Genomic DNA, 12,500 nt, shown 5'->3' with positions numbered 1-12,500 from the left:
AATGCAGCACATCAGTTTATCTTGCTTTCTTCGCCTCTTTCTCTCTCTCTCTCTCTCTCTCTCTCTCTCTCTCTCTCTCTCTCTCACACACACACACTCTGTCTCTCTTTCTCTCTCACTCTGTCTCCTTCTCTCCTTATCTTATCAGAGCTGATCAGAGAACATGAGTGAAGGACAGAGTGGAGCCTCCATTAGCTCATGTCTGTGGAGCTACCACCAGGCGTACTGGAGTTACTGCGCAGCGCAGCCTGGGCACGCACACAGGAGCACCTACAGACACACACACAGGTAGCACCTACAGACACACAAACAGGCAGCGCCTACAGACACACACATAGGCAGCGCCTACAGAAACACAAACAGGCAGCGCCTACAGACACACACACAGGCATTACCTACTGAAACACACACAAGCTGCACCTACAGACACACACACAGGCAGCACCTACAGACAGACACACAGGCAGTACCTACAGACACACAAATAGGCAGTACCTAGACACACACAGGCAGAACCTACAGACACACACACAGGCAACGCCTACAGACACACACACAGGCGGTGCCTACAGACACACACATAGGCAGTACCTACAGACACACACACAGGCAGCGCCTACAGACACACACACAGGCGGTGCCTACAGACACACACATACGCAGTACCTAGACACACACAGGCAGAACCTACAGACACACACACAGGCAGTGCCTAGACACACACAGGCAGAACCTAAAGACACACACATAGGCAGTACCTAGACACACACAGGCTGCACCTACAGACACACACAGGCAGCGCCTACAGACACACACACAGGCAGCGCCTACAGACACACACCTCTGTTGGGTTCACCAGTGAAGCTGTGCCCATGGGTGGAGACAGGACATTGTGATCGGTAACTCTACGAATACCTTCACAAGGAAAATGTTTTATTTACTTATGTTAGATGGGGATGAGATTTGTGTTGAGAACCAGGTAACTGGTGAACTGAAGGTGGTGAACTGGGACCAAGCAACTGCGGTACTACAACTGAAATCATTTCATATTCTTTTTCCAGGAACAATAGCAGCAAAACCCACACTCTGGTGGTCCATTTTGGAGACACGGTGGAAGCACAGAAAATGCTGTACTGCTCTCGCTCCCGCTCTCTCTCTCTCTCACTATTGTTATTCTCTAGCTCATCACGAACTGCATTACATCTGAAAACAGAGGTGTGCAAGTGTATTGTATGACAAGACATGTGTGTGTAATCTACCGGCGTGTCGTGGCACTAGCAGCAGCGGTTGCGCTGGTACAGGCCAAGGGATGTCCCCTCCATTATTCACAGTGTATAACATGTTATGCTATGTTATACACGTTATAACATAGCATAACATGTATAATGTATTTCTCAACGTTTTTATATGGATTATCTTAAGGTGATGAAAAGACTGTATCTAAACTGTGTGCGTATGCGTATACCAGCACTTAGCAGTCTGTAATCTAGTGGCACGATCATTTTAGTGGGTGAGGGTGGTCTACCTAGGTAGGCCTACTCCTTAATGACATGTATCTATGTCTGCCTCGGCCTTCACAGCATGACCACAGATATACAAACCCAAGGTATGTGCGGCCGGAGAGACACGGATTTGAGGTGTTTGTCACGCATGGCCCTCCGTGGCTACGGCTGATACTGTCGGTTACAATAGCATACAACCACCCAGCTACACAAATCCCCCCGAGGACAGATTCCAACGCTGTAAATTGAATCATAAAGTATGAAGCAGCACGGCTCAGCTGGGGAAGAAAGAGACCAGCGGAATGGAGGGAACAAGAAGAAAGAAAAGAATGGAAGCATTAAATAAAAAGTTCATTCTTCCTTCTCCTCTGGCTGGAATCCATGCTGGGGTACCTGATTGAAATTTCTTGGTTTAATAGCTGTGAAATAAAATCAAGTGGGAGAAAGGAAAGGAGAATGAATAAGACACTGGGTGGGAGGGAGAGAGACAGAGAGAGATTGACAGGGGGAGAGAGAGAGAGAGAGAGAGCGAGAGAGAGAGAGAGAAAGAGAGAGCACAAGAGAGAAAGCGACAGAGAGGCAGGATAGTGTAGGGCTTAGGATTTCTGACTCCCAGTGATAGACACTGGGTTCCTATGGCGTCCTTGTGCAAGTTGCCTAACTATTTCTACATTCACTGAAAATCACTGAGTTTGAAAGCATCCGCTGAATAAATACATAAAGACAGACAGACAGAGAGAGAAAGAGGGAAAGAAAGCGAGAGACAGGACTAGCATTTGAAACAACAGAAATTAAAAAACACAGATGGCCTGAATGAATAACACAAATGCTGTGTTTTAAGCTTATAAAAGCTATAAAAAAGCTATCGCTTAAAAACACTTAATTATCCCTCTTAAGTTGAACCACTACAAACATTTGAATGCACGCTCTTACGTAGTTAATTCCCTTGTAATCGAGAGTGGCTTAATGGACAAAGAGTCAAAAAAAGGATTAACTTGTGCTTTAGGAAGCATTACAGTAAGATGATAGGTTGACTGGCCAGCTAATGATTATCACTAAATTATGGCCTATAGATCTTTCAGCACAGAGCCAGAGGAAATTAACCTTTCACACCTGCTATATGTAGGTTAATATAGGAGTGGGCGATATGAGCTAAAATGAGATTAACAAAATCTCACACATTACTAGATACATTAGTACCTACATTATGTAGCCCTTCCTAATCACATAACTAGGAAGGGCTACATTACCTGATAGTTAAAGTCAAAATATGTATTTAAACCCTTTATTATATATATATTATACCTGATGCTTTCTTGTGATTTTTGAGTTTTATTTTTGCCCTTATTTCTGACTCTTTTTAGTCATTTCATATTTTTCGTTCTCAAATGCTGCTACGTAGTTGTCGCTGCCTTGTCCCCAGAAGTTCAAGGTTCAGAATGACCCTGTGCTACACTGAGCACCTGATGAATAGAACCTGTTCACTTTGAGGATGCGCCTGACATTTTCTCTTTTTATTGTGCAATTGTTTTGCAAACACGCAACGTCATTAAAGGTAGGCCTGCATGAATTAAATCTAACATTTTGCATCCTGTGTCTGAAACACCCACGGCTTGTCCACTGGTTCAGCTGCGATGCTTTGATCACGCCTGAAACCTCCTCTTGGCTGTCAGACTATACACGTTTGTTTGTTGCTAAATGCGCGCAACTAATGCATGCAACGTCTGCTCAAAAAAAGATTATTGCATCTTGTCACAGTATTGCAATATATAGCATCCGGACTGATCATTTGGGAATAGCCCTAATATTTGAGATTAACAATAACTAGGGTGATATATTTGGGGTTGAGGCACAAATTGTTTCCACCATATTTTCCCAGGGATCAACCAACACCTGACATCCCAGCGCTCCCACCTCCCCAGCCAACAAAGAGACAATTCTGCAATGCTTACTGGTCGAGCCTTCTGAAACCAGCACCATAAACAACCATGAAAACAATGTATGATATATTCATTCGTGTTTGGTTCACACCCCTTTAACCTGAAGGTGCTTCCTTTGTGCTTCATCTCACCGTTATGTAAGGTGTTTGAGGTTCCTCTGCTCAGTAAGTCATAAGACACGAGGCTTTAGAGCGAGGGGTTTGTTTAGTTTGACTAGAGGAATAATATGGAGAGTGGACGGAGAAAAGTGGAGGAAGCCGATATCCTATTAATCTTTCATTAGAAAAGCTGAACATTTCTTTCCTTCTACTTTAATAAAGGCCCTTCTCCATCGCTTTCTGCAGCGTATATGCCTTTAATTTGACTGAAATAATGAAAAAGAGCGAGAAAAGTGGAGGAATCCTATAGACTTTGGGACTTTAATGAGAAAAACTAAACTCAAGGAGAGGTTCAGCTCTTAAGAAGGCCTCCTCTGGATAGCACAGCGCCGGCTGCAGCCCACCAGGGGAAGGGAGCTCTGTTCTGGGGATGTACCGACTTACAAACTGTTGACGCATGTCTTTACCTCAATCTTCACCTAATTATGAAGACGGAGGAAGCGCATACAGTTTTGAGGAAAACATTTGGTAGACACAGCAGAATAAATTCCTCCCACTCCAGAATGAGGTCCAAATCTCCTGATAATACAGAAGACAAGGTGTGCAAGCGCATGTTTTACAAAGGAACAGGCTTCCACTGGATTGCATCGAGTGTTGTTACATGATATGCATGTAATTGTCATTTATTTTATTGATTGCCAGATGTGCAGCGGTACACATTCAGCAATCAAAACAGGTTGTGTGTGGCTGTTAGGATTTCCTGATAAATGGAGGAGGTCTAACCAGCTGTACGGTTACAATCAGCCGTCCACAAAGTATCTGTTAGACACCATGGCCTTTAAGTAAGCCACTGAGCCAAATCAATAAACAGAACAGGAACGCACGCAGGCCGATCCCAAGGACATGTACACTCATACACGTCTAGAGCAGCGGAACGCAGGGACCTTAATAAGTTAATCACACCGCGTGTGTTCGTCTGTGGGTCGTCTGGCCGTTCATCACACGTTGGCTCTGAGCCCCGCCGCGCCGAGGAGGCAGAGAGCGCTTCACAGACCGGCTGCACCGTCACACTCCTAGATATTATGTTTCTCACTTGGTGCAGGCGAGAGAAAGTAGCCCTTTTAGACATCACTCGCTATTGCGCAAAATAGCTGTTCTGTGGCTGTCTGTGTTCTCCTCGTTCGGTGTTTCATCAAACACAGGCAGACCGGAGAAACGTTGATTTTCCACTACGCTTTGTAGGGATAAACCAACCAGTATGTTCACAATGCGGCTTCATATTATCACTTATGTGTATAGATATTAAACAATTATTGAAATATCAAATATAATTAAATATATATATATATATATATATATATATATATATATATATATATATATATATTGACCGACTTATCCCACTAACTGAATAAGGTATCACAGCAGAACCCTCACATGTGTAGCAAGGACATGGACTGGAGAAGGTGAGCATATGCAAATGAGGCTGTCAGCAGCAGCAAGTCAGGCCGAACACAGGATGACCAGGATGGAGAAAAGAAGCCTTAATCATATACAAATGGATGGCTGGTAACAGGCTTCTTGTCAGGGATCTGTGTGTGTGTGTGTGTGTGTGTGTGTGTGTGTGTGTGTGTGTGTGTGTGTGTGTGTGTGTCTGTCTGGATCTGTGTGTGTGTGTGTATTCATGTGTGTATGTGTGTGTGTATGTGTGGATCGGTGTTTTCTGTGTGTTCTTGTGAGCCTATTCATTCATTTTTCAGATTTGCAATTTAATCTGCTACACGAGCTGTTCCTTCTGTTATATATTTTGATATATGTATATATATATATATATATATATATATATATATATATATATATATATAATTGTTTGGTATTATTCTTTAACCTTTAACCTTTGCGATCTATCCTTTCATGCTCAGTGTGTTGCCATCTCTCTAGCCATGCCGGCTCTGTGTCTGTAAAGGTATCGCCTCAGGGCACACTTGATGGATAAGAGTTACCTCTCAATGTGCTCTCTGTGAATACTCAAGGCTGGGGATGTATTTATGGTACGCTGCCTTAACTCTTGCCCTCAATGAAGTACAAAAGTGCCTGGAAGTCGAAATGTTACTTCATCTTAGGTTTTTAACAAGCCATATGGAATTGTGTGTGTGTGTGTGTGTGTGTTTGTGTGTGTGTGTGTATGTTTCTTTTGTAAGCCAACTGAAGAGTGGAGCTTTACTCTCAAGCAACATCTAAGGTAGGTAGACAGCTTGTCTCTGCACATAACATTAAATCAGCAGAGCATATTTGAATGTGTGCGTGTGTGTGCGTGTGTGTGTGTGTGTGTGTGTGTGTGTTTGTGTATGTGTGTCTTTGTGTGGGTGTGTGCGTGTGTGTGTGTGCAAGCAAGCGTGTCTGAGATGCTTTATCTTCCTGAAGTCAGTTTTGTGTTATGTATGAGGGCCCATGTGCTCATGGCTTTGTGTTCTCTCGTGTCTTGTGTGCATGTGGACATGTATGTCTGTGAACCGTGTGCCTCATCCAACCAAGCAAAAGCTTCAGCGGGAGATTGACTTTTCACACACAAATACGCACAAGACATTTTTAGTTTTCCGGCAGAACCAGTCCTCATGAAGACGTTCTATAGGTGTCCATTTGTACGGGTTTGCATGTGTGCGTATGTGCGCATGTGCGCGTGTGTGTGTGAGTGCATGCGTGTGTGCGTGCGTGTGTGTCTGTGTGTGAGACGCCCGCAGACCGAGGATCAATGTGTTGGCTGCTTGTTGTCAAGTGATCACGCCTTCTCTCTGCTGAGGCATAAACAAGCTGTTTGATCAACACTATCGGCGAAGGCACTCAGGCGTTTAACTGTGAGTCTAACTGGGCAGGGATTAAAGATCTGCTCACTGCAGGAGATCTGCAATTCACTAAACATGTGTGACCTCTTCCTCACAGCCAACGTCCGGGGCCCTGTTTCATCGATGGAGTTTTGTCAAATAAATAAATAAAATAAATAGGAACAAAAGAAAGAAAGAGACAAGTTGATGTAGTCAGAGTGAATCTAGGGACGATTGTAATGCTAGTCTATAGATAAGGTTTACTTAATTTAATCCTACATCACAATGAACAAAAATTGTGTTACTTGATTTATTAAGTGCTTGTTTGGTCTTACTTTACTCAAAAGGTTTCTGAGTTTAATTGTGGGTACTGTAAAACCTATGTGAAAAATGGTAGGAAGTACTGAAATGATTGTTGGCATGCGACAAACATGCAACATTTCATCTTGCACTTTTAACGAGCCGTATGTGAGTATGTGTGTGTGAGTGTGTATGCGAGTTTGGGTGTGTGAGTGTGTGTCAGTGTGTGTCAATGTGTGAACCTTAAGGTGACCTGGGGGTTTGTGTTCAGTGATTATCTGATTACTCATCTGTTTTTTCTATCGACTTAGAGGGCGACAATCGAATGACAATGTACCTCCCTGATTGGAACTCTCTCTCTCTCACACACACACACAAACACACACACACACACACACACACACACACACACACACACACATACACACACACACAAACACACACACACACACACGCACACACACCGCCTTTTCTTCAGACCCCAACCCCTATCTGCAGAATAACTACAACCATGATAACATCTTTAGCAACACAAAAACGCCTGCAGATGAAGTTTACTCATTTCTCTCTCTCGCCCCCTCTCCCCCCTCTCTTGCTCCCTCTCTCTGTCTGACTTTGCCTTTCGTCTTTTACTTGGTGTTTTTAGTTATTTGGTTGCCATGGTGCCAACGTCAGCACTTTTGGCGAGAGACGGGTGATGCAGCACGACGAGCGGCCGCGTGCTGCTTCACCCCAGCCTCCCTTTATGGAAATGCTGCCCTTGCCTTGTCAAGACTCCTGCGCTCAGAGGAAGAGATAATGCCTGGCAGCACGAGAGACAGAGAAGAGAGAGAGAGAGAGAGAGAGAGAGAGAGAGAGAGAGAGAGAGTGTGAGAGAGAGAGAGAGAGAGGGCGAGAGAGAGAGAGAGAGAGAGAGAGAGAGAGAGAGAGAGAGAGAGAGAGAGAGAGAGAGAGAGTGGACCTACTGCCTAAATAAACCCTCCCTTATTCTCGTGCACACGTGCACGCGGAGAGGACCTTGAGGTAGGGAGGGGCCCCTTGGGGGGAAGTTTATGGTTTCTTCCCAGAAGGCCAAGCGGCCTGGGCGAGACAATCCGTCTCAGAGTACGCTAGGTATTTTCATCGGCTTCTGGATCGTGTCGCTACTCCGTCAGCTTAATATAAAACGGCTCGCACCCGTGCACAAGCGTGTGAAAATCAAACATGCTAATGCACTAAAACAGGAAGCACACACACACAAACACACACAGACACAGACACACAAACAAAAGCATGCACCCGCAAATGCATATAAACACACACACAAACACACACACACACACACACACACACACACACAGACACACATGTAGGTCCCTTAATGTATGTTTTACTCCACAAATATATCTTTGGTTCTGTTTATTTTATAGTCATCGCTAAGTCAAGATTGGGGCTGTCCTACCATTGCATCATAATTTTGGCAGACAGAGATTTCCATTTACAGTGGGCTTAGAGAAGTACCCCGGAAGGTTAAACATTAACCTGCAACAAACAATAGAAGTGATATCCAGGGGTTATGTACCAACTCGAATCATACCCTGTAACAACAACTCCAGGCCAGCAACATCTCGGGTGACACGTGCTATTCCAAGTGATCTGATTGGCTCGATTGGTGCATGATGGTGTCTAGTGAAGGGATGAACCTTTGGCACTGATTTCAAGCAATCAAAAATAGCTTCTCCATCCGAAGTATGTGAAGCTGATTTGATTCGGTGGTTTAGAGCTAGGTGGTCCGCCCCGCTCCTCGTGGCTACCAAAGACTCTTACCTCTGGATATCACCATCCTCACGAAAACCAAACTCCCTGTCAAACATGAATACATAAACCTTGAATAAATGATCCGCTGAGAAATAGGTTAATACGCAGCCAAGTGTGTGCTTGTGCCTGTGAGGGTTTCCACATGGGTTCTAGAGTTCCCCATCGTCTCTGTTCCATAGACAGGGAGTGGGAGGAGGGAGGTATGATGTGGAGAGAGAGTTCTGTTGACGGAGCCAGGACTCTGCTGCTGGCTGTGTGAGCCTCCAGCCCAGGGGATTAGAGAGCAGTGGATTGGCCGGTCCAAACCCAGCAGAAGCACTACCTCGCTCTGGGAGATTACAGAGCGCCGCTCATTCTCCCTGGAATGGAAAGTCCTCTTGTTCGATGAGTCCCCCCTGCCATTACACTCGTCCCCGTCCCTTGGAACCGTTATTTAGCCACTTTTCAGGTGTTCTTCCAACCCAAGAGTCTCTCTTCAGCGTCTTATTTCATTGTGGATGTGGCCTGGAAGTTCTTCGAGGCGCCTCACAGGCACTATACATTCCTATGTTACTGAACTAAAGAAAGTACATTTGGAAAAAAATAGTAGCGGCAGCGACTGTAGAAGGGGCAACCAGGAATGACACAGGAGGAGGATGCAAGCCACACACACACACACACACACACACACACACACACACACACACACACATATAAAAGTGAACACACATAGATGCACACAGAAGTATAAACACACAAACACACACACACACACACACACACACACACACACACATTCAAGTGCACACACACACATATGCACACAAAAGTATACACTCGTGCACACACACACAAACATATGTGAGTTCACACACACTCACACAGGCAAACAGGTACACACACACAGACACGCAGAAACACAAACACCCACGCAAACACACAGAAACACACGCACAATAGAACAAGCTACATAGAGACACACACACAGCCTTACCCGTGTGGCTCCTGTGCGCATGTGTGAGCGATGCCAGGCAGAGAGAGATCAGTAGACTCCACACCCCAACTCCACAGACGCACGGACCTCGCTCCCGCATTCTGGGGAAACACAGACATCCTGCGTCAGACCAGCTAAAGGGAGAGGAATGGAGATTCACTTTACAACACGGTATTCAGTACCTTCGTGTTCCTGTCCACCAATGAAGCTCTGGTTTAATAGGTTTTGTGTTTTTGTATTTTATCATACTGAAGCGATGGTCATGTTAGTATTTCCATGAAACAAATCAGTAAACAACAAATATTCCCCAAGTTTAGTGCAGTGGGAGAAAAACAGACTTTTAGCACGACACACAATTACAACAAGAGAGGGAGAGAGAGATCAATATAATTGGCAGAAGGAGAGAGGGAGGTATTTTTTTATTCAGAAACCTTCATTCAAACACCAGACCTATGTGTGTGTATGATGCGCGTGCAATTAGTCAAATGTCTGCATTTTCCTTAGGAAAGCTAAATCTTTTTTTGCATGCACACTCACACACTAGGGGTGTGCCATTCACGTCATTTTGATTGCAATCTATCGTCACCATTGACCTCCGTCTCACCAGGTCTGGTAACCATCTGGTGGGGGGGGGGGGGGGGAGTAATAATGAATGTATTTAGCAGTTACTTTAATGTTTAAACGAGGCCAAAAGTTACCAAATAGCAACAGGTCGCTAATTGAATCAACATGAATAGCCCAGGTTCAGAGTCGTGTTCCTCGTACTACGAACCGTCCCCCCGCATGCGGTTCCTATCTTCGGGTGAATAGCATGAGTCCCGCCATGCCATTTCATCGAAACTTGGCAAGGTTCAAACCAGCTCTTTGGTTTGTGATGATTGGAAGTGTCATACGCTGGAAGCGACGTGTCTTCAGAGAACCTGAGGCTGCGTTCAAGGCGGACTGTGGATTGGAAAGCCATTGACGTCCATGCAGCAGTCCTACGTGATATTGTAGTTTTGCTTTTTGCTTAACTAAAAATAAAACGTTTTTTAAATAAAAGGAAAACCAGTTAATGAAATAATTCTGCAGCAGTGGTCTCTGCCGGCTCCGATTCAGACAGGGAAAGATAGGCATTGTGAATTCACTTCTCCTGGCCCTGACTGTGTCCTGTTGGTGGGGAGGGATATTTCCTCTTGCGCAGGCGCAGAACGTGCGTGCTAGTTGGCTGTTGGCTGCAGTCTCTGCGGTGTAACACAACCTTGCGAGACAACAGCCGGCACTGGTGTCAGGGCCTTAATACCAGGCATCATCTGATTGTAAGGTCTCACAGGTGTGGAGAACTCACACCTTTGTTCAGGTGAGCCTGCGTAATCGAACCTCCCAAAGCTAATGCTGCGCCTACAGAAATAAATGTGCTATATTTTAATTAGCAACTTAGATCCTCCAGGCTTTAACAGATTATTTCAGATTGTTTCTTTTCTGGATTTGTTTCACTTCTCACATTTATAAAAAAAAAAGTTGAGTTTTGAAATACGCTGTGAAGGCAAAACAATAAGTCGACTTTTCCCTAGCTATTTAGATAATCAACAAGAAACGGCCGCCCCTTGTCAGAGGTTGGCCACCCTGCTGGCCCCCCCGAGTCTGAAGAAATGAAATTTGCTGAAATATATGCACTATTAGTTTGATCCAACTTTGACTTATTATTCTTATTGAAAGTGTTATATTTTGACATTATGAATAAATATCGCACCTAAAATAGCCCCCCCCCCGGTTGATAATCTAGCCCCCCCTTCCTGTTGACAATCAAGTGCCACCCCAAATATGAGACTGGCCCAAGCTGGCCACCACAGTACTAATGTCCTGGCTACGCCCCTGCTGCTGTCATGAATTCTGATTATTTTCAGCGATCACCCCAGGACAGACTGCAATAAAGAAATCTGCAAAGCCCTAACACACGGACACACACAAACACACCAACTCAAACACACACACACACACACACACACACACACACACACACACACACACACACACACACACACATACAGAGACTGTAATAAAAAAAATTGCATAGCCCTAACACATACACAAACTCACACACACACACATAAACACCAACACACGCAAACACTTGATAATGTTTGGATCTGCCTACTATTCCTCCAGTGCTACCTTTTAACATGAGACCTATTTGCATGTTGGAGATCTGCAAGAGGTGATGCATCAATTCCTCCAGCCCAGAGCACCCATGAGGGGTCGGAGGGACTGCCCCCATTATCTCACTTCCTGGCATCCTGCTCCCAGAAAAAACTGCTATTATGCTCACACAAACTCACACACACACACACACACACACACACACACACACACACACACACACACAAACGCACAAACAAACACACACACACACGCACACACACACACACACACACACGCGCACAAACACACACATTTCAATGTCTTTATTTGTGTCTGCATTTATAAAATACATTGCAAGGGCACACACACACACACACACACACACACACACACACACACACACACTGACACACACACACAAACCAACTAGGTATCACCCGATATTGTGCTCATGCTAACGAAAAAATGACTTGTATCGTGTCCCAGAGCATGGCTGTCCAACTCTTTTCGTGCTACACAGAACGAAATGTAAACCCATGCATTTTGAATGGCAGAGTTTCTCAGGGCTTTCTCAGGGCGTCTCTCAGAGGCTATGAGTGTCTTTTTTCTAGGGCTTGAATCCCCAAATTGATAATCATATATGTCTAATGCATATTAACAAATATGTCTGTGCGCATCTCAAGGAATGACGTAACTAGCCCCCAGACAGTGAAAAAACAAAAATTACTCACATTGAAAATAAAAGTAACTTATTAATTACAACTTAACTGTGGTAGCTGCGGGTGGCCTTCAAAAGACACCTTAGAATATCTGTCTATTTACTAGCCAGCAGAACCTAGTTTACGACAAAAACAACACAATTCACGTTCATAACGACGTAAAGGCTGCTGACCTTTATGTCGTTATGGCATCAAGTGAGCTGTGGTTTGGAGCAGAGCAGAGCAGTG

At 44.6% G+C, this 12,500-nt stretch overlaps 1 protein-coding gene across 1 annotated transcript in view; it reads right to left on the bottom strand.

The window, feature by feature from the left end:
- Window positions 1–12,500, bottom strand: part of LOC307078985 (chemokine-like protein TAFA-2) — a 67,494-nt gene that overhangs the window by 19,779 nt on the left and 35,215 nt on the right. Inside the window, exon 2 of the mRNA XM_079741029.1 lies at window positions 9,433–9,533. Within this exon, the coding sequence (XP_079597155.1) occupies window positions 9,433–9,532 (100 nt within the window). The 5' untranslated portion in view covers window position 9,533. The remainder of the gene's footprint in view (window positions 1–9,432; window positions 9,534–12,500) is intronic.

Source organism: Pollachius pollachius (genome assembly GCF_949987615.1).
Source record: "Pollachius pollachius genome assembly, chromosome: 8".
NCBI classification, from domain to species: Eukaryota; Metazoa; Chordata; class Actinopteri; order Gadiformes; family Gadidae; genus Pollachius; species Pollachius pollachius.
This window is presented reverse-complemented; position numbering and strand designations above follow the sequence as displayed.